Source organism: Limanda limanda, chromosome 12, assembly GCF_963576545.1.
Source record: "Limanda limanda chromosome 12, fLimLim1.1, whole genome shotgun sequence".
Classification (NCBI taxonomy): Eukaryota; Metazoa; Chordata; class Actinopteri; order Pleuronectiformes; family Pleuronectidae; genus Limanda; species Limanda limanda.
In genome coordinates, this window is record NC_083647.1 from 27,617,012 (window position 1) to 27,640,864 (window position 23,853).

Sequence of the window (23,853 nt, forward strand, 5' to 3'; positions counted from 1 at the left end):
CTGCCCCTGGACACAGCTTCCAACCCCTAGTGGTCACTGTGTGCCCCCCGACCCATGAGGTCACCAGGACAATAAAAGCCCAGTTCCCCTCTTTTCTACTGACCTCTGCAGGAGGAGGAGGTTCCTCTCCCTGCTGCAGCTCTTTGGACCTCCAAGCAGGCCGGCCTGAAGCAGACTGCTGAAACCTTCCAGAAGGCAGCGACACGAGAGCCTGTCTAAGAACTGCAGCACAAGCAACTGGTCACGACACAGAGTCTGACCAGCAGATGCACAACAACAGGAGACACAACCAGCAAGACCAGTTCACTGGACTTTAAACTTCACCTCAAAAAGCACCTTTCCCCCTTTTCATGAACTGGTAACATAACTGGGCTGATTACACGAGGCCTATGCACAGGACTGTTGAACTCTATTCATGTGATGTTTAATAAATTGGATTTGTGTTTTTGTGATAGTTGGTAATACGTTACTTGAAAGCTAATGTTAGTTCTGTGATGCTCTTCGTAGAATCAGAATCTTTCTTTACATGCAACTAACTACTTCCTCTGACCGGCACCAACACCTCACACACTTGTGATCTCAGCCCCATGATCCCAACTCTCCAGGGGGTCTTCTGTCTTCATAGTGGCCAGCCGCCATTTTGAAACCTCCCACACGCACACAATGACATTGTGTTCATTTGTTTGCACTTTGCTTCTGTCTCTTTAATGTGCGACTTCAGCTCTGCAGTTACGATACAGACTCCTTCCCCTGCACTTCCTCACTTTTGTCTACAGGATCTGACACAAACCTCTTCTTGACGAAGTTAATATTTTATCATAACTTATATTTACTTCAGCAGAACGACCTCTGAACGTTGAACCCTCAGCAGATAACGATCATATTCAAGCAGCTATTTTACAACCAGGTCTCTTGTCTGTGTGAGCTTGTTGCTGCCAAATGACTTTTGACCAGTTATCAAATCCAAGGCTTGAATTACTTTTTACAATCTTGTCCTGATATCGTGTCTTTCCTTCTGCGTCGTGAATGCTTTTTAAGACACTTCACATACAATGTATTTCCAAATGTTTTTATTGTCTTCCCAGTAACAGCCCCACAGATAACTGCACTATTGCAAATATTTTCACTATTCTTTTTTCTTTAGGTGTATATATATATTTTAGATATATGTATTTCATTTTCTATTTAACATAATTTAATTCTTTTTTATATTATTTTATTCGATATTTCTTTGCTTGTAGTATTCTGAGCATTGCTTTAAGAGCCTGTGACCCAAGCATTTCATTTCCAGCGACTGCTTCATGTAATTATTGTGCATATAACAATAAACTCTTGAATCTTGAACCTTCAGACTCTTCTCCACACTGACCGTCAGCATCTGCAGTTGTGGAAACAAAACAGTGTCTATCATGAAGCTGCTCATCTCCTGTACAATATAACTTCCAGCTAACGAACACAATGTTCACCAAGCATGCTAATATTATGTTTCTGCTTCATCAAAACATGTCCTGACTGTGTAAACATTAAGATCCACGAAACCAAAACAACAAAACAAAACAAAGTCAACAAAGTCACTCTGTCCGACCTCCAGAACTTATCAGAGAGCTGCTCGAAATATATGTGATGTTGAATGAATTTAAGGGAATTATGATTTAATACAAAAGTTAGAAATGAGAACAAGTTAACGTACGGTGTATAGTATGTCACAGATTTCACAGTCTTCAAAACAGGCAGCAGCTCTTAGCAGACCTTTTATCAAGACAGGTGTGAGACTAAACAACAATGATTAAACACTAGGAAGGAAAAAGTTAATTATTAAATCATTTGTGTGCAGGCCCTTATGTGGTCCAAACTGTTCATGTCCCCCCCCTCCGAACTTTATTGCATAGAGTTTAGTCAGACCCACACTATATATACATTTAAATTCCTAATAAGCGCAACAAAATACTACTTCTACTATATTCACCCCCACTGTTTTGCGCATCATGACAACATGACCCCTCTCGCCCACAAGATATAATTCCTAACTTTGTTTTCCTCTATACAGCGTCTAAAGGAACAACTGTGCATTTCCCTTACTAACCATATAAACCAGACGAACCAGTTCAGAAACTTTCCAACTAAGGATCAGGATAAACATGAGGTGATCAGTCACACACTAACCATGAGAACACGTGCTATATACACATTTTAAGGTCATGAGACAAAATCATTATCTGTCATTAAGTAGGATTTAACACTGTGATGAAGTCAAAATGATTCTGTCTGTAAAAGTGTTTTTTCAACAGCAGCCGAGTGATGTGACTTTAATATTGTGATCAAAATAATAAAAACTATGAAACAGAAACAGAGTTCTGACCTTTTCTAAGTTGAGATGTAAATATAACATTATCTGTCATTCAGTAGGATTGAAAACTCAGATATTTTCAGGCTTTTAAATTGAGTTAAATATATGTTTATTCATGAATTATTACTTATTTAAAAGCTGGGAGCTAATAGTTGTGAACAATAGTTGGGCCGACATGTGAAGACAAAGCCTGAGACCACATGTCTTCTTTGTTCTGGAGACAAAGATGAGCTTCCAGAACTCAGTCTCTGAGGATGCTTCCACTTCACACCTTGGGTGAACCTGCCCCTGGACACAGCTTTCAACCCCTAGTGGTCACTGTGTGTCCCCCGACCCATGAGGTCACCAGGACAATAAAAGCCCAGTTCCCCTCTTTTCTACTGACCTCTGCAGGAGGAGGAGGTTCCTCTCCCTGCTGCAGCTCTTTGGACCTCCAAGCAGGCCGGCCTGAAGCAGACTGCTGAAACCTTCCAGAAGGCAGCGACACGAGAGCCTGCCTAAGAACTGCAGCACAAGCAACTGGTCACGACACAAAGTCTGACCAGCAGATGCACAACAACAGGAGCCACAACCAGCAAGACCAGTTCACTGGACTTTAAACAGCACCTCAAAAAGGAGCTTTCCCCTGTTTCACAGTATTAAGAGACAAGCCTAGCTCCCAATTACATTAGTTATCAAAAGGAAGGTTTTCCTGTTGTTATGCACCAAGCTGATTGAGCCATGTTCAGGGCTTCCATTGCACAGGCAGGAGACAGGAAGTGGCGTCAGAGGAGGTTTAGGCATTTTACCAGGAGGTCTCCTTGCTGCTTTACATCCCATTTGGCTGAGGACTGGCTCAGGATGGAAGAGGAGCTGGAAAGTGTTGCTGGGAAGTTGGATATGTATAAAAAAACATCTATTAATTTTCTGACACTGTGACACTTTGTTTGCACTTTGCTTCTTTCTCATTAATAAGACTTCATGTCTGCAGTTACGTCACAGACTCCCCCCCCACCTGCACTTCCTGTTAATATTAAACTTTTGCAGAACGACGTCTGAACATTGAACCTTCAGCAGATAACGATCATATTCAAGCAGCTATTTTACAACCAAGTCTCTTGTCTGTGTGAGCTTGTTGCTGCCAAATGACTTTTGACCAGTTATCAAATCCAAGGCTTGAATTACTTTTTACAATCGTGTCCTGACACACCAGAGAAACCAGGAAGCATCTGTTCCTCCCTGAAGAGACGCAGGCTGAAAACCAGACGATCACATTCACCTTCCAAACCAAACTAAACCAGACCAGACGTCCTGAGTGAGTCCAGCTACAGGAGAGAAGAGTCAAACTACAACCTGCCGACGCTCCACACACTGACCGTGAGTTTAACAAACACCTCGACTCAGAGGGGAAGTGAACCTCAGTGAAGTTCATGGAGCTGTGACTGACTGACTGTCTGTTTTCAGCTTCACCTGGAGACTCGATGGCTTCCAGATTAGAAGAAGATCTCTGCTGTTCCGTCTGCCAAGATGTCTTCAGAGATCCTGTTCTTCTGTCATGTAGCCACAGCTTCTGTAAAGACTGTGTGAAGAGCTGGTGGAAAGGCAAAAAAGTTAAAGAGTGTCCACTTTGTAAGAAAAGATCTTCAATGATGGAACCACCTTGTAACCTGGTGTTAAAGAACCTGTGTGAGACCTTCTTACTGGAGAGAGATCAGAGCTCTTCACCTGCTCGCTGCAGTCTGCACTCAGAGAAACTCACACTCTTCTGTCTGGACCATCAGGAGCCAGTGTGTCTCGTCTGCAAAGATTCAAAAAAACACACCGACCACAGATTCAGACCCATCGATGAAGCTGCAGAAGAACACAAGAAGCAGCTTCAGGAAACTCTGGAGCCCTTGAAGAAGAAGTTACAGTGTTTTGAACGTGTTAAAGTAGAGTTTGAACAAACAGCAAAACACATTAAGGTCCAGGCCGGACTCACAGAGACGCAGATCAAGGAGCAGTTTAAAAAGCTTCATCAGTTTCTGGAGGAGGAAGAGGAGGCAAGGATGGCTGCACTGAGGGAGGAAGAGGAGCAGAAGAGTCGGAGGATGAAGGAGAAGATTGAGGATCTGAGCGAAGACATAACGGCTCTTTCAGACACAATCAGAACCACAGCGGACGAGCTGAGAGCTGAAGACGTCTCGTTCCTGCTCAACTACAAGGCTGCAGTGGAACGAGTCCAGCAGCGCCCCCTGCTGGATGATCCACAGCTGGCCTCAGGAGCTCTGATAGACAAGGCCAAACATCTGGGCAACCTGAGCTTCAACATCTGGAACAAGATGAAGGACGAGGTCTCCTACAGTCCTGTTGTTCTGGACCCAAACTCTGCTAGTCCATGCCTCGTCCTGTCTAAAGATCTGACCAGCTTGAGACAAGAAGCGAAACAGAAGCTTCCTCACAATCCAGAGAGGTTTGATTATTACTCCTCAGTCCTGGGATCTGAGGGTTTTAACTCAGGGACTCACAGCTGGGACGTCCTGGTTGGAGACAGTACATGCTGGGAACTGGGTGTAAGAGCAGAGCCTGTCCAGAGGAAGGGAAGCAAACGGTCTGGATACTGGAGAATACAGTTTTATGAAGGTAAATACTCAGCATGGTCTTCATCAGGATCATCTGTTCTCTCTGTGCAGAAGATCCAGAGGATCAGAGTGAAGCTGGACTGGAACAGAGGAGAACTGTCGTTCTCTGATCTTGATACTAACAAACACATTCACACCTTCATACACAGTTTCACTCAGAAGATGTTTCCATACTTTAGCATTACAGATCCCTTGAAGCTGTTACCTGTGAAAGTCTCTGTGACGCTGGATCAGAGCCGTTAGAGATAAAGATTTTATTCATCATGTTTATTTCTTCAAGAGAAATCTGCTGAATTTAAAAGTTAAACTCGTTATTCTAAAGCTTTGTTTATTTCTCCTTTGACTTTTCGAGGTGTGTAATACGATTTAATTATTTTCTGATCTTTATCTTTGGTTTGTTTTTTACTTTCATGGAAAATGTTTTCTATCATTTAGATTTTGTGTGGATCCATGAAGTCGAGCAAACTGATGAAGATCCACATAAAAACACATTTATCAATAACAGCTGATCATTGTTCACATTCAACAAACTTTATTAAAACTCACACATGAGACCACATTCATGTTTATCACATAAAGTCTGTTCACATATGAAATAATCCAACATATATGAACATTTGTCTGTTTGATGTGATGAAGCCAAAATGATTCTGTCTGTAAAAGTGTTTATTCAACAGCAGCCTAGAGATATGATTTTAATATTGTGATCAAAATAATAAAAACTATGAAACAGAAACAGAGTTCTGAGCTTTTTTAAGTTGAAATGTAAATATAACATTATCTGTCATTAAGTAGGATTTGTTGGGATTTTAAATTTTAGTTTGTCTTTGTGTGTGTATCTGAAAAAACAAAAGAGGGTGGGGGCAGGAGCAGTTTGGGACAGATATATGGCCTTCACAAATGATTTATAATAACCGTTGCTGCTTGGTGTTAATCTTGAAGTTAGAATGTGTGTGCGTCACATCGCTGGTCAGTCTCACACCTGTCTTGATAAGAGGTCTGATAAGAGCCGCTGCCTGTTGTGGGATTGTGAATCTGTGGCATACAATATACTTAACTTTTTATATTAACTCATATCTCCCTTAGATTCATTCAACATCACACGGAGTTCAAGCAGCCGCCCCAGCTTTAGGAGGGGAGAAAGAAAGGCATTGTTTTGGTTTGTAGGATGCAAATGTTTACACAAACAGAACATACAGCCGATAGAGCAGGAACACAATATTCTTTACCCCAATGAACAACAACACCGACCCACAAGGCATCAGCGTAAATACGTGATCGAACCAAACCGAGACCGGTTCTTCTCATATTTAGTATAAAAGAACACGCAATGACAGATTTGACCCTCAGATAGTTTCAGGTTTTAAATTGAGTTATATATATGTTTATTCATGAATTATTACTTATTTAAACGCTGGGAGCTAATAGTTGTGAACAATAGTTGGGCCGACATGTGAAGACAAAGCCTGGAGGACATACCAAAGATATGTAAGAGGATCTACAAAGAGCTGTGTGACTGTAAACTCTAGGATGAGGGCTGACGAGGGTCTTGCGGACGTGTGTATTCACGTATTTATTGCTGATAAAAATGATAATAATGTGTGCGGTTTCTTTTCTACTGACCTCTGCAGGAGGAGGAGGTTCCTCTCCCTGCTGCAGCTCTTTGGACCTCCAAGCAGGCCGGCCTGAAGCAGACTGCTGAGACCTTCCAGAAGGCAGCGACACGAGAGCCTGCCTAAGAACTGCAGCACAAGCAACTGGTCACAACACAAAGTCTGACCAGCAGATGCACAACAACAGGAGCCACAACCAGCAAAACCAGTTCACTGGACTTTAAACAGCACCTCAAAAAGGACCTTTCCACCTTTTCATGAACTGGTAACATAACTGGGCTGATTACACAAGGCCTATGCACAGGACTGTTGAACTCTATTCATGTGATGTTTTATAAATTGGATTTGTGTTTTTGTGATATTTGGTAATACGTTACTTGAAAGCTAAGGTTAGTTCTGTGATGCTCTTCGTAGAATCAGAATCTTTCTTTACATGCAACTAACTACTTCCTCTGACCGGCACCAACACCTCACACACTTGTGATCTCAGCCCCATGATCCTAACTCTCCAGGGGGTCTTCTGTCTTCATAGTGGCCAGCCGCCATTTTGAAACCTCACACACACACACAATGACATTGTGTTCATTGGTTTGCACTTTGCTTCTGTCTCTTTAATGCGACTTCAGCTCTGCAGTTACGATACAGACTCCTCCCCCTGCACTTCCTCACTTTTGTCTACAGGATCTGACACAAACCTCTTCTTGACGAAGTTAATATTTTATCATAACTTATCTTTACTTCAGCAGAACGACCTCTGAACTTTGAACCCTCAGCAGATCACGATCATATTCAAGCAGCTATTTTACAACCAGGTCTCTTGTCTGTGTGAGCTTGTTGCTGCCAAATGACTTTTGACCAGTTATCAAATCCAAGGCTTGAATTACTTTTTACAATCGTGTCCTGATATCGTGTCTTTCCTTCTGCGTCGTGAATGCTTTTTAAGACACTTCACATACAAGGTCTTTCCAAATGTTTTTATTGTCTGCCCAGTAACAGCCACACAGATAACTGCACTATTACACATATTTGCACAATTGTCTTTTCTTTAAGTGTATGTATATATTTTACATATATGTATTTCATTTTCTATATAACATTTTTGAATTCTTTTTTATATTATTTTATATTTCTTTGCTTGTAGTATTCTGAGCATTGCTATAAGAGCCTGTGACCCAAGCATTTCATTGACAGCGACTGCTTCATGTAATTATTGTGCATATAACAATAAACTCTTGAATCTTGAACCTTCAGACTCTTTTCTCCACACTGACCGTCAGCATCTGCACTTGTGGAAACAAAACAGTGTCTGTCATGAAGCTGCTCATCTCCTGTACAATATAGCTTCCAGCTAACAAACACAATGTTCACCTAGCATGCTAATATTATGTTTCTGCTTCATCAAAACATGTCCTGAGTGTGTAAACATTAAGATCCACGAAACCAAAACAACAAAACAAAGTCAACAAAGTCACTCTGTCCGACCTCCAGAACTTATCAGACAGCTGCTCGAAATCTATGTAATGTTGAATGAATTTAAGGGAATTATGTTTTAATACAAAAGTTAGAAATGAGAACAAGTTAACGTACAGTGTATAGTATGTCACAGATTTCACAGTCTTCAAAACAGGCAGCAGCTCTTAGCAGACCTTTTATCAAGACAAGTGTGAGACTAAACAACAATGATTAAACACTAGGAAGGAAAAAGTTAATTATTAAATCATTTGTGTGCAGGCCCTTATCTGGTCCAAACTGTTCATGTCCCCCCCCTCCGAACTTTATTGCATAGAGTTTAGTCAGACCCACACTATATATAAATTTAAATTCCTAACAAGCGCAACAAAATACTACTTCTACTATATTCACCCCCACTGTTTTACGCCTCATGACAACATGACCCCTCTCGCCCACAAGATATAAGTTATAACTTTGTTTTCCTCTATACAGCGTCTACAGGAACAACTGTGCATTTCCCTTACTAACCATATAAACCAGACGAACCAGTTCAGAAACTTTCCAACTAAGGATCAGGATAAACAGGAGGTGATCAGTCACACACTAACCATGAGAACACGTGCTATATACACATTTTAAGGTCATGAGACAAAATCATTATCTGTCATTAAGTAGAATTTAACACTGTGATGAAGTCAAATGATTCTGTAAAAGTGTTTTTTCAACAGCAGCCGAGTGATGTGACTTTAATATTGTGATCAAAATAATAAAAACTATGAAACAGAAACAGAGTTCTGACCTTTTCTAAGTTGAGATGTAAATATAACATTATCTGTCATTCAGTAGGATTGAAAACTCAGATATTTTCAGGCTTTTAAATTGAGTTAAATATATGTTTATTCATGAATTATTACTTATTTAAAAGCTGGGAGCTAATAGTTGTGAACAATAGTTGGGCCGACATGTGAAGACAAAGCCTGAGACCACATGTCTTCTTTGTTCTGGAGACAAAGATGAGCTTCCAGAACTCAGTCTCTGAGGATGCTTCCACTTCACACCTTGGGTGAACCTGCCCCTGGACACAGCTTCCAACCCCTAGTGGTCACTGTGTGCCCCCCCGACCCATGAGGTCACCAGGACAATAAAAGCCCAGTTCTCCTCTTTTCTACTGACCTCTGCAGGAGGGGAAGGTTCCTCTCCCTGCTCCAGCTCTCTGGACCTCCAAGCAGGCCGGCCTGAAGCAGACTGCTGAGACCTTCCAGAAGGCAGCGACACGAGAGCCTGCCTAAGAACTGCAGCACAAGCAACTGGCCACGACACAAAGTCTGACCAGCAGATGCACAACAACAGGAGACACAACCAGCAAGACCAGTTCACTGGACTTTAAACAGCACCTCAAAAAGGACCTTTCCCCTGTTTCACAGTATTAAAAGACAAGCCTAGCTCCCAATTACATTAGTTATCAAAAGGAAGGTGTTCCTGTTGTTATGCACCAAGCTGATTGAGCCATGTTCAGGGCTTCCATTGCACAGGCAGAAGACAGGAAGTGGCGTCAGAGGAGGTTTAGGCTTTTTACCAGGAGGTCTCCTTGGTGCTTTACATCCCATTTGGCTGAGGACTGGCTCAGGATGGAAGAGGAGCTGGAAAGTGTTGCTGGGAAGTTGGATATGTATAAAAAACATCTTTTAATTTTCTGACACTGTGACACTTTGTTTGCACTTTGCTTCTTTCTCATTAATAAGACTTCATGTCTGCAGTTACGTCACAGACTCCCCCCCCCTGCACTTCCTGTTAATATTAAACTTTTGCAGAACGACGTCTGAACATTGAACCTTCAGCAGATAACGATCATATTCAAGCAGCTATTTTACAACCAAGTCTCTTGTATGTCTGAGCTTGTTGCTGCCAAATGACTTTTGACCAGTTATCAAATCCAAGGCTTGAATTACTTTTTACAATCGTGTCCTGACACACCAGAGAAACCAGGAAGCATCTGTTCCTCCCTGAAGAGACGCAGGCTGAAAACCAGACGATCACATTCACCTTCCAAACCAAACTGAACCAAACCAGACCAAACGTCCTGAGTGAGTCCAGCTACAGGAGAGAAGAGTCAAACTACAACCTGCCGACGCTCCACACACTGACCGTGAGTTTAACAAACACCTCGACTCAGAGGGGAAGTGAACCTCAGTGAAGTTCATGGAGCTGTGACTGACTGACTGTCTGTTTTCAGCTTCACCTAGAGACTCAATGGCTTCCAGATCAGAAGAGGATCTCTACTGTTCCGTCTGCCATGATGTCTTCAGAGATCCTGTTCTTCTGTCATGTAGCCACAGCTTCTGTAAAGACTGTTTGAAGAGCTGGTGGAAAGACAAAGAAGTAAAAGAGTGTCCACTTTGTAAGAGAAGATCTTCAAAGGGTATGCCACCTAACCTGGCGTTAAAGAACCTGTGTGAGGCCTTCTTACAGGAGAGAGATCAGAGCTCTTCACCTGCTCTCTGCAGTCTGCACTCAGAGAAACTCAGACTCTTCTGTCTGGACCATCAGCAGCCAGTGTGTCTCGTCTGCAAAGATTCAAAAAAACACACCAACCACAGATTCAGTCCCATCGATGAAGCTGCACAACAACACAAGAAGCAGCTTCAGGAAACTCTGGAGCCCTTGAAGAAGAAGTTACAGTGTTTTGAACGTGTTAAAGTAGAGTGTGAACAAACAGCAGAACACATTAAGGTCCAGGCCGGACTCACAGAGACGCAGATCAAGGAGCAGTTTAAAAAGCTTCATCAGTTTCTGGAGGAGGAAGAGGAGGCCAGGATGGCTGCACTGAGGGAGGAAGAGGAGCAGAAGAGACGGATGATGAAGGAGAAGATTGAGGCTCTGAGCAGAGACATGACGGCTCTTTCAGACACAATCAGAACCACAGAGGACGAGCTGAGAGCTGAAGACGTCTCGTTCCTGCTCAACTACAAGACTGCAGTGGAACGAGTCCACCAGCGCCCCCTGCTGGATGATCCACAGCTGGCCTCAGGAGCTCTGATAGACGAGGCCAATTATCTGGGCAACCTGAGCTTCAACATCTGGAACAAGATGAAGGACCTGGTCTCCTACAGTCCTGTGGTTCTGGACCCAAACTCTGCTAGTCCATGCCTCGTCCTGTCTGAAGATCTGACCAGTTTGAGAGGAGGAGAGAAACAGAAGCTTCCTGACAATCCAGAGAGGTTTGATCATTACGCCTCAGTCCTGGGATCTGAGGGTTTTAACTCAGGGACTCACAGCTGGGACGTCCTGGTAGGAGACAGTACACGCTGGTTACTGGGTGTGTCAGCAGAACCTCTCCAGAGGAAAGGAAAAGATCTGTCTAGATCATGGACTATAGGGTTCCATGAAGGTAAATACAAAGCAGCGTCACCATCAGGATTATCTGTTCTCTCTGTGGAGAAGATCCAGAGGATAAGAGTGACAATGGACTGGAACAAAAGAAAACTGTCGTTCTCTGATCTTGATACTAACAAACACATTCACACCTTCAGACACACTTCCACTCAGAAGATGTTTCCATACTTTAGCATTATAGATCCCTTGAAGCTGTTACCTGTGAAAGTCTCTGTGACGCTGGATCAGAGCAGATTTCATTCATCATGTTTATTTCTTCAAGAGAAATCTGCTGAATTTAAATGTTGAACTTGTTATTCTAAAGCTTTGTTTATTTCTCCTTTTACTTCTCACTCATTTATATTTCTCCTGTCGACTTTTCCACGTGTGTAAAAAGATTTGATTATTTTCTGATCTTTATCTTTGGTTTGTTTTTTACTTTCATGGAAAATGTTTTCTATCATTTAGATTTTGTGTGGATCCATGAAGTCGAGCAAACTGATGAAGATCCACATAAAACACATTTATCAATAACAGCTGATCATTGTTCACATTCAACAAACTTTATTAAAACTCACACATTAGACATGATTCATGTTTAATCACATAAAGTCTGTTCACATATGAAATAATCCAACATATATAAACATTTGTCTGTTTGATGTGATGAAGCCAAAATGATTCTGTCTGTAAAAGTGTTTATTCATCAGCAGCCTAGTGATGTGATTTTAATATTGTGATCAAAATAATAAAAACTATGAAACAGAAACAGAGTTCTGAGCTTTTTTAAGTTGAAATGTAAATATAACATTATCTGTCATTAAGTAGGATTTGTTGGGATTTTAAATTTTAGTTTGTCTTTGTGTGTGTATCTGTGAAGATGTCAATAGAACTGAACTCTAAACAAAAGAAAAGAGGGTGGGGGCAGGAGCAGTTTGGTACAGATATATGGCCTTCACAAAGGATTTATAATAACCGTTGCTGCTTGGTGTTAATCTCGAAGTTAGTTAGAATGTGTGTGCGTCACATCGCTGGTCAGTCTCACACTGTCTTGATAAGAGGTCTGATAAGAGCCGCTGCCTGTTGTGGGATTGTGAATCTGTGGCATACAATATACTTAACTTTTTATATTAACGCATATCTTCCTTAGATTCATTCAACATCACACAGATGTGACCCTCAGATAGTTTCAAGTTTTAAATTGAGTTATATATACGTTTATTCTTGAATTATTACTTATTTGAACGTTGGGACCTAATTGTTGTGAACAATAGTTGGGTCTCTGGAGACAAAGATAAGCTTCTACAACTAAGTGTTACAGGTTGCTTCCACTTCACACCTCGGTGTGAACCTGCCCCTGGACACAGCTTCCAACCCCTAGTGGTCACTGTGTGTCCCCCGACCCATGAGGTCACCAGGACAATAAAAGCCCAGTTCCCCTCTTTTCTACTGACCTCTGCAGGAGGAGGAGGTTCCTCTCCCTGCTCCAGCTCTTTGGACCTCCAAGCAGGCCGGCCTGAAGCAGACTGCTGAAACCTTCCAGAAGGCAGCAACACGAGAGCCTGCCTAAGAACTGCAGCACAAGCAACTGGTCACAACACAAAGTCTGACCAGCAGATGCACAACAACAGGAGCCACAACCAGCAAGACCAGTTCACTGGACTTTAAACAGCACCTCAAAAAGGACCTTTCCACCTTTTCATGACCTGGTAACATAACTGGGCTGATCACATGAGGCCTATGCACAGGACTGTTGAACTCTATTCATGTGATGTTTTATAAATTGGATTTGTGTTTTTGTGATAGTTGGTAATACGTTACTTGAAAGCTAAGGTTAGTTCTGTGATGCTCTTCGTAGAATCAGAATCTTTCTTTACATGCAACTAACTACTTCCTCTGACCGGCACCAACACCTCACACACCTGTGATCTCAGCCCCATGATCCCAACTCTCCAGGGGATCTTCTGTCTTCATAGTGGCCAGCCGCCATTTTGAAACCTCACACACGCACACAATAACATTGTGTTCATTTGTTTGCACTTTGCTTCTGTCTCTTTAATGTGCGACTTCAGCTCTGCAGTTACGATACAGACTCCTCCCCCTGCACTTCCTCACTTTTGTCCACAGGATCTGACACAAACCTCTTCTTGACGAAGTTAATATTTTATCATAACTTATCTTTACTTCAGCAGAACGACCTCTGAACTTTGAACCCTCAGCAGATCACGATCATATTCAAGCAGCTATTTTACAACCAAGTCTCTTGTCTGTGTGAGCTTGTTGCTGCCAAATGACTTTTGACCAGTTATCAAATCCAAGGCTTGAATTACTTTTTACAATCGTGTCCTGATATCGTGTCTTTCCTTCTGCGTCGTGAATGCTTTTTAAGACAATTCACATACAAGGTCTATCCAAATGTTGTTATGCTCCACCCAAAAATCCCCATGTTCCTTATTTTTATATATATATATATATATATATTTTTTTATCAACAGAAACATTGTCCACCCTAATAAAAAAAAATCCCTTTGCTAGAAATTCCCCTTTGTGTCGACATGGTCTGGACAAATCTGTTCATGGTCTACCTGGTCTTAGGGAATTCGCAGTCTCCTTCTCCCTTAACCTAGACACAGTTGTAGATTCACTTCCCACTGCCAACCCCCCCCCCCCCCATGCAGTCTGTTAAGAAAAAACAACAGCGTGTTCTTTACTTCTTTAACGAGAAGAAGAGCCAAACTCAGTTTTGCTCAATTAAGAATTTATTTAGGAAAGCAATGAACAGGTTACGGCAAAAGACACAATTGGCTTCCAGTACATTAAGTGTATCAGAGCGCCTCGAACATCCGGCATCAGTCCATTTTAAACAGTAGATCTTCGTTCCTCCCTCCTCGGAAGTGCGCACGCTTCCTGGCTTTTGGAATACGGAAGTGAACAGGGAGACACTCCCAAATGACAATATAGTTGCTAGACAACGAGTTTTACTACAAGAACGTCCTTCAACCACAGATGCAATATGGGTCAAAGGTGTTTACAATTGGAGAAAAGATTATTATTCTTTCAGCTATTTCAAAACAAGCCTGACTGTGTAAACATTCGCATCCTCGAAACCCAAAGCAACATACAGAATTAAGTCAACAACGTCACTCTGTCTGACCTCCACGACTTTATCAGACAGCTGTGAGACTCTATGTGAGTTTAATGAATCTAATGAAATTATGCTTTAATACAGAAGTTAGAAATGAGATCAAGTTAACGGTCATTCTTAATTTGTAGATTAACCCCTAGGAAGGAAAAGGTTATTATTAAATAATTTGTATGAAGGCCTAATATCTAACTAACAATACTTCTATCTTTATTTTTAAGAGTTCAGTCAGACACAACCTATAGTTAAAAGTTTGAAATTCCTAACAAGTCCCAACTGAACACATGGAATCACTGACAGCAGACACAATACTCTGAACACTGAATGACCGGTCCGATGTCTGACGGGATCTCATGCCCACCTGAGCCTGCAGCTCAGCAGTCGTACCACCATCCACTCCACATGTTGGACGTGCTCTTTGCTATCATCAACAACCTGAGACTCAGCAGGATCAGATACCCAGCCAGCGGTCCTAGTATCACTCTGCTCCCTGTGACTCGAGGTTCCTGAAGAATCTTGGTTCTGACCAGTAGTGGAAGAAGAGAGGCTGATCTCCTTATCACCCTCCCCCCAAGAAGGTGGTGGTAACAAATGAACAGGCAAGATCAAGTTCCGATGAACTGTCTCAATCCGACCTGTTGGATGGCGAAAGTTATACGTGTGAAGACTCACATTTTTACCCACAACCACATACACCACCCCCTCCCAATGGTCAGCCAGCTTCTTTTGACCTCTCTCCCCTTTGTTCAACAGCAGGACTCTCTCTCCTACTTCAACAGAAACCCCTTCACCTTCTTGTTATACCCCTCTGCCTGTTTCGCCTGCTGCTTACTGAGGTTCCTCTGAGGCAGTAAGGTTGCCTCCCTCAGGTCCCTTCCTAAAGACTGAACATATACATCAACATTCACATTCTCTCCATTCAAGAGAACACTCCCCAACATCCCATCAACAGGTCAGCGAGGAGTACGACCAAACAACTGAAAAGATAGTGGAAACCCGGTAGTCTCAGGAGCCGTGCAGTCAGAGGCCAACGTCAGCGCCTCTGACTGACGCTGATTGAGCCATGTTCAGGGCTTCCATTGCACAGGCAGAAGACAGGAAGTGGCGTCGGAGGAGGTTCAGGCATTTTATCAGGAGGTCTCCTTGGTGCTTTATTTCCCATTTGGCTGAGGACTGGCTCAGGATGGAAGAGGAGCTGGAAAGTGTTGCTGGGAAGTTGGATATCTATAAAAAAACATCTTTTAATTTTCTGACACTGTGACACTTTGTTTGCACTTTGCTTCTTTCTCATTAATAAGACTTCATGTCTGCAGTTACGTCACAGACTCCCCCCCCCCTGCACTTCCTGTTAATATTAAACTTTTGCAGAACGACGTCTGAACATTGAACCTTCAGCAGATAACGATCATATTCAAGCAGCTATTTTACAACCAAGTTTCTTGTCTGTGTGAGCTTGTTGCTGCCAAATGACTTTTGACCAGTTATCAAATCCAAGGCTTGAATTACTTTTTACAATCGTGTCCTGACACACCAGAGAAACCAGGAAGCATCTGTTCCTCCCTGAAGAGACGCAGGCTGAAAACCAGACGATCACATTCACCTTCCAAACCAAACTGAACCAAACCAGACCAGACGTCCTGAGTGAGTCCAGCTACAGGAGAGAAGAGTCAAACTACAACCTGCCGACACTCCACACACTGACCGTGAGTTTAACAAACACCTCGACTCAGAGGGGAAGTGAACCTCAGTGAAGTTCATGGAGCTGTGACTGACTGACTGTCTGTTTTCAGCTTCACCTGGAGACTCAATGGCTTCCAGATTAGAAGAGGATCTCTACTGTTCCGTCTGCCAAGATGTCTTTAAAGATCCTGTTCTTCTAACATGTAGCCACAGCTTCTGTAAAGACTGTGTGAAGAGCTGGTGGAAAGGCAAAAAAGTTAAAGAGTGTCCACTTTGTAAGAGAAGATCTTCAAAGGGTATGCCACCTAACCTGGCGTTAAAGAACCTGTGTGAGGCCTTCTTACTGGAGAGAGATCAGAGCTCTTCACCTGCTCTCTGCAGTCTGCACTGAGAGAAACTCAGACTCTTCTGTCTGGACCATCAGCAGCCAGTGTGTCTCGTCTGCAAAGATTCAAAAAAACACACCAACCACAGATTCAGTCCCATCGATGAAGCTGCACAACAACACAAGAAGCAACTTCAGGAAACTCTGGAGCCCTTGAAGAAGAAGTTACAGAGTTTTGAACGTGTTAAAGTAGAGTGTGAACAAACAGCAAAACACATTAAGGTCCAGGCCGGACTCACAGAGACGCAGATCAAGGAGCAGTTTAAAAAGCTTCATCAGTTTCTGGAGGAGGAAGAGGAGGCCAGGATGGCTGCACTGAGGGAGGAAGAGGAGCAGAAGAGACGGATGATGAAGGAGAAGATTGAGGCTCTGAGCAGAGACATGACGGCTCTTTCAGACACAATCAGAACCACAGAGGACGAGCTGAGAGCTGAAGACGTCTCGTTCCTGCTCAACTACAAGGCTTCAGTGAAACGAATCCAGCAGCGCCCCCTGCTGGATGATCCACAGCTGGCCTCAGGAGCTCTGATAGACGAGGCCAATTATCTGGGCAACCTGAGCTTCAACATCTGGAACAAGATGAAGGACCTGGTCTCCTACAGTCCTGTGGTTCTGGACCCAAACTCTGCTTATCCGTGGCTCGTCCTGTCTAAAGATCTGACCAGTTTGAGAGGAGGAGAGAAACAGAAGCTGCCTGACAATCCAGAGAGGTTTGATCATTACGCCTCAGTCCTGGGATCTGAGGGTTTTAACTCAGGGACTCACAGCTGGGACGTCCTGGTAGGAGACAGTACACGCTGGTTACTGGGTGTGTCAGCAGAACCTCTCCAGAGGAAAGGAAAAGATCTGTCTAGATCATGGACTATAGGGTTCCATGAAGGTAAATACAAAGCAGCGTCACCATCAGGATTATCTGTTCTCTCTGTGGAGAAGATCCAGAGGATAAGAGTGACAATGGACTGGAACAAAAGAAAACTGTCGTTCTCTGATCTTGATACTAACAAACACATTCACACCTTCAGACACACTTCCACTCAGAAGATGTTTCCATACTTTAGCATTATAGATCCCTTGAAGCTGTTACCTGTGAAAGTCTCTGTGACGCTGGATCAGAGCAGATTTCATTCATCATGTTTATTTCTTCAAGAGAAATCTGCTGAATTTAAATGTTGAACTTGTTATTCTAAAGCTTTGTTTATTTCTCCTTTTACTTCTCACTCATTTATATTTCTCCTGTCGACTTTATTTTCTGATCTTTATCTTTGGTTTGTTTTTTACTTTCATGGAAAATGTTTTCTATCATTTAGATTTTGTGTGGATCCATGAAGTCGAGCAAACTGATGAAGATCCACATAAAAACACATTTATCAATAACAGCTGATCATTGTTCACATTCAACAAACTTTATTAAAACTCACCCATGAGACATGATTCATGTTTAATCACATAAAGTCTGTTCACATATGAAATAATCCAACATATATGAACATTTGTCTGTTTGATGTGATGAAGCCAAAATGATTCTGTCTGTAAAAGTGTTTATTCAACAGCAGCCTAGTGATGTGATTTTAATATTGTGATTAAAATAATAAAAACTATTAAACAGAAATAGAGTTTTTGCCTTTTTTAAGTTCTCTGTCATTAAGTAGCATTTGTTGGGATTTTAAATTTAAGTTCGTCTTTGTGTGTGTATCTGTGAAGATGGCAATAGAACTGAACTCTAACAAAAGAAAAGAGGGTCGGGGCATGAGCAGTTTGGGCCAGATATATGGCCTTCAAAAATGATTTATAATAACCGTTGCTGCTTGGTGTTAATCTTGAAGTTAGAATTTGTGTGCGTCACATCGCTGGTCAGTCTCACACTGTCTTGATAAGAGGTCTGATAAGAGCCACTGCCTGTTGTGGGATTGTGAATCTGTGGCATACAATATACTTAACTTTTTATATTAACGCATATCTCCCTTAGATTCATTCAACATCACACAGATGTGACCCTCAGATAGGTTCAAGTTTTAAATTGAGTTATATATACGTTTATTCTTGAATTATTACTTATTTGAATGTTGGGACCTAATTGTTGTGAACAATAGTTGGGTCTCTGGAGACAAAGATAAGCTTCTACAACTAAGTGTTCCAGGGTGCTTCCACTTCACACCTCGGTGTGAACCGGCCCCTGGACACAGCTTCCAACCCCTAGTGGTCACTGTGTGTCCCCCGACCCATGAGGTCACCAGGACAATAAAAGCCCAGTTCCCCTCTTTTAAACTGACCTCTGCAGGAGGAGGAGGTTCCTCTCCCTGCTGCAGCTCTTTGGACCTCCAAGCAGGCCGGCCTGAAGCAGACTGCTGAAACCTTCCAGAAGGCAGCGACACGAGAGCCTGCCTAAGAACTGCAGCACAAGCAATAGGCCACAACACAAAGTCTGACCAGCAGATGCACAACAACAGGAGACACAACCAGCAAGACCAGTTCACTGGACTTTAAACAGCACCTCAAAAAGGACCTTTCCCCCTTTTCATGAACTCGTAACATAACTGGGCTGATTACATGAGGCCTATGCACAGGACTGTTGAACTCTATTCATGTGATGTTTTATAAATTGGATTTGTGTTTTTGTGATAGTTGGTAATACGTTACTTGAAAGCTAAGGTTAGTTCTGTGATGCTCTTCGTAGAATCAGAATCTTTCTTTACATGCAACTAACTACTTCCTCTGACCGGCACCAACACCTCACACACTTGTGATCTCAGCCCCTTGATCCCAACTCTCCAGGGGGTCTTCTGTCTTCATAGTGGCCAGCCGCCATTTTGAAACCTCCCACACGCACACAATGACATTGTGTTAATTTGTTTGCACTTTGCTTCTGTCTCTTTAATGCGACTTCAGCTCTGCAGTTACAATACAGACTCCTCCCCCTGCACTTCCTCATTTTTGTCTACAGGATCTGACACAAACCTCTTCTTGACGAAGTTAATATTTTATCATAACTTATCTTTACTTCAGCAGAACGACCTCTGAACTTTGAACCCTCAGCAGATAACGATCATATTCAAGCAGCTATTTTACAACCAGGTCTCTTGTCTGTGTGAGCTTGTTGCTGCCAAATGACTTTTGACCAGTTATCAAATCCAAGGCTTGAATTACTTTTTACAATCGTGTCCTGATATCGTGTCTTTCCTTCTGCGTCGTGAATGCTTTTTAAGACACTTCACATACAATGTCTTTCCAAATGTTTTTATTGTTTGCCCAGTAACAGCCCCACAGATAACTGCACTATTGCAAATATTTGCACTTTTGTTTTTTCTTTAGGTGTATATATATATTTTAGATATATGTATTTCATTTTCTATTTAACATTTTTGAATTCTTTTTTATATTATTTTATTTTATATTTCTTTGCTTGTAGCATTCTGAGCATTGCTTTAAGAGCCTGTGACCCAAACATTTCATTGACAGCGACTGCTTCATGTAATTATTGTGCATATAACAATAAACTCTTGAATCTTGAACCTTCAGACTCTTTTCTCCACACTGACCATCAGCATCTGCAGTTGTGGAAACAAAACAGTGTCTATCATGAAGCTGCTCATCTCCTGTACAATATAGCTTCCAGCTAACAAACACAATGTTCACCAAGCATGCTAATATCATGTTTCTGCTTCATCAAAACATGTCCTGACTGTGTAAACATTAAGATCCACGAAACCAAAACAACAAAACAAAACAAAGTCAACAAAGTCACTCTGCCCGACCTCCAGAACTTATCAGACAGCTGCTCGAAATCTATGTGATGTTGAATGAATTTAAGGGAATTGTGTTTTAATACAAAAGTTAGAAATGAGAACAAGTTAACGTACAGTGTATAGTATGTCACAGATTTCACAGTCTTCAAAACAGGCAGCAGCTCTTAGCAGACCTTTTATCAAGACAGGTGTGAGACTAAACAACAATGATTAAACACTAGGAAGGAAAAAGTTAATTTTTAAATCATTTGTGTGCAGGCCCTTATCTGGTCCAAACTGTTCATGCCCCCCCCCCCCCCCCTCCGAACTTTATTGCATAGAGTTCAGTCAGACCCACACTATATATAAATTTAAATTCCTAACAAGCGCAACAAAATACTACTTCTACTATATTCACCCCCACTGTTTTACGCCTCATGACAACATGACCCCTCTCGCCCACAAGATATAATTCATAACTTTGTTTTCCTCTATACAGCGTCTACAGGAACAACTGTGCATTTCCCTTACTAACCATATAAACCAGACGAACCAGTTCAGAAACTTTCCAACTAAGGATCAGGATAAACAGGAGGTGATCAGTCACACACTAACCATGAGAACACGTGCTATATACACATTTTAAGGTCATGAGACAAAATCATTATCTGTCATTAAGTAGGATTTAACACTGTGATGAAGTCAAAATGATTCTGTAAAAGTGTTTTTTCAACAGCAGCCGAGTAATGTGATTTTAATATTGTGATCAAAATAATAAAAACTATGAAACAGAAACAGAGTTCTGACCTTTTCTAAGTTGAGATGTAAATATAACATTATCTGTCATTCAGTAGGATTGAAAACTCAGATATTTTCAGGCTTTTAAATTGAGTTAAGTATATGTTTATTCATGAATTATTACTTATTTAAAAGCTGGGAGCTAATAGTTGTGAACAATAGTTGGGCCGACATTTGAAGACAAAGCCTGAGACCACATGTCTTCTTTGTTCTGGAGACAAAGATGAGCTTCCAGAACTCAGTGTCCCAGGGTGCTTCCACTTCACACCTCGGTGTGAACCTGCCCCTGGACACAGCTTTCAACTCCTAGTGGTCACTGTGTGTCCCCCCCGACCCATGAGGTCACCAGGACAATAAAAGCCCAGTTCCCCTCTTTTCTACTGACCTCTGCAGGAGGAGGAGGTTCCTCTCCCTGCTCCAGCTCTTTGGACCTCCAAGCAGGCCGGCCTGAAGCAGACTGCTGAAACCTTCCAGAAGGCAGCGACACGAGAGCCTGCCTAAGAACTGCAGCACAAGCAACTGGCCACGACACAAAGTCTGACCAGCAGATGCACAACAACAGGAGACACAACCAGCAAGACCAGTTCACTGTACTTTAAACAGTCCCTCAAAAAGGACCGCTCCCCTTTTCATGAACTGGTAACATAACTGGGCTGATCACATGAGGCCTATGCACAGAACTGTTGAACTCTATTCATGTGATGTTTTATAAATTGGATTTGTGTTTTTGTGATATTTGGTAATACGTTACTTGAAAGCTAAGGTTAGTTCTGTGATGCTCTTCGTAGAATCAGAATCTTTCTTTACATGCAACTAACTACTTCCTCTGACCGGCACCAACACCTCACACACCTGTGATCTCAGCCCCATGATCCTAACTCTCCAGGGGGTCTTCTGTCTTCATAGTGGCCAGCCGCCATTTTGAAACCTCCCACACGCACACAATGACATTGTGTTCATTTGTTTGCACTTTGCTTCTGTCTCTTTAATGCGACTTCAGCTCTGCAGTTACGTCACAGACTCCTCCCCCTGCACTTCCTCACTTTTGTCCACAGGATCTGACACAAACCTCTTCTTGACGAAGTTAATATTTTATCATAACTTATCTTTACTTCAGCAGAACGACCTCTGAACTTTGAACCCCTCAGCAGATCACGATCATATTCAAGCAGCTATTTTACAACCAAGTCTCTTGTCTGTGTGAGCTTGTTGCCGCAAATGACTTTTGACCAGTTATCAAATCCAAGGCTTGAATTACTTTTTACAATCGTGTCCTGATATCGTGTCTTTCCTTCTGCGTCGTGAATGCTTTTTAAGACAATTCACATACAAGGTCTATCCAAATGTTGTTATGCTCCCCCCAAAAATCCCCATGTTCCTTATTTTTATATATATATATATATATATATATATTTTTTTTTTTTTATCAACAGAAACATTGTCCACCCTAATAAAAAAAAATCCCTTTGCTAGAAATTCCCCTTTGTGTCGACATGGTCTGGACAAATCTGTTCATGGTCTACCTGGTCTTAGGGAATTCGCAGTCTCCTTCTCCCTTAACCTAGACACAGTTGTAGATTCACTTCCCACTGCTGACCCCCCCCCCATGCAGTCTGTTAAGAAAAAACAACAGCGTGTTCTTTACTTCTTTAACGAGAAGAAGAGCCAAACTCAGTTTTGCTCAATTAAGAATTTATTTAGGAAAGCAATGAACAGGTTACGGCAAAAGACACAATTGGCTTCCAGTACATTAAGTGTATCAGAGCGCCTCGAACATCCGGCATCAGTCCATTTTAAACAGTAGATCTTCGTTCCTCCCTCCTCGGAAGTGCGCACGCTTCCTGGCTTTTGGAATACGGAAGTGAACAGGGAGACACTCCCAAATGACAATATAGTTGCTAGACAACGAGTTTTACTAAAAGAACGTCCTTCAACCACAGATGCAATATGGGTCAAAGGTGTTTACAATTGGAGAAAAGATTATTATTCTTTCAGCTATTTCAAAACAAGCCTGACTGTGTAAACATTCGCATCCTCGAAACCCAAAGCAACATACAGAATTAAGTCAACAACGTCACTCTGTCTGACCTCCACGACTTTATCAGACAGCTGTGAGACTCTATGTGAGTTTAATGAATCTAATGAAATTATGCTTTAATACAGAAGTTAGAAATGAGATCAAGTTAACGTTCATTCTTAATTTGTAGATTAACCCCTAGGAAGGAAAAGGTTATTATTAAATAATTTGTATGAAGGCCTAATATCTAACTAACAATACTTCTATCTTTATTTTTAAGAGTTCAGTCAGACACAACCTATAGTTAAAAGTTTGAAATTCCTAACAAGTCCCAACTGAACACATGGAATCACTGACAGCAGACACAATACTCTGAACACTGAATGACCGGTCCGATGTCTGACGGGATCTCATGCCCACCTGAGCCTGCAGCTCAGCAGTCGTACCACCATCCACTCCACATGTTGGACGTGCTCTTTGCGATCATCAACAACCTGAGACTCAGCAGGATCAGATACCCAGCGAGCGGTCCTAGTATCGCTCTGCTCCCTCTGACTCGAGGTTCCTGAAGAATCTTGGTTCTGACCAGTAGTGGAGGAAGAGAGGCTGATCTCCTCATCACCCTCCCCCCAAGAAGGTGGTGGTAACAAATGAACAGGCATGATCAAGTTCCGATGAACTGTCTCATTCCGACCTGTTGGATGGCGAAAGTTATACGTGTGAAG

The 23,853-nt window shown here is 42.1% G+C and overlaps 2 protein-coding genes and 1 pseudogene across 2 annotated transcripts; all 3 read left to right on the plus strand.

Moving 5' to 3' along the window:
• Positions 1 to 3,807: 3,807 nt before the first annotated feature.
• Positions 3,808 to 5,614, plus strand: LOC133014893 (E3 ubiquitin-protein ligase TRIM35-like). The gene has a single exon (XM_061082110.1). The coding sequence runs from the start codon at positions 3,808 to 3,810 to the stop codon at positions 5,188 to 5,190; it is 1,383 nt and encodes a 460-aa protein (XP_060938093.1). The 3' UTR covers positions 5,191 to 5,614.
• Positions 5,615 to 10,121: 4,507 nt separating this feature from the next.
• LOC133014878 (nuclear factor 7, brain-like) lies at positions 10,122 to 17,823 on the plus strand (annotated as a pseudogene).
• On the plus strand, positions 10,263 to 12,016 carry LOC133014877 (zinc-binding protein A33-like). The gene has a single exon (XM_061082096.1). The coding sequence runs from the start codon at positions 10,263 to 10,265 to the stop codon at positions 11,691 to 11,693; it is 1,431 nt and encodes a 476-aa protein (XP_060938079.1). The 3' UTR covers positions 11,694 to 12,016.
• Positions 17,824 to 23,853: the final 6,030 nt, after the last annotated feature.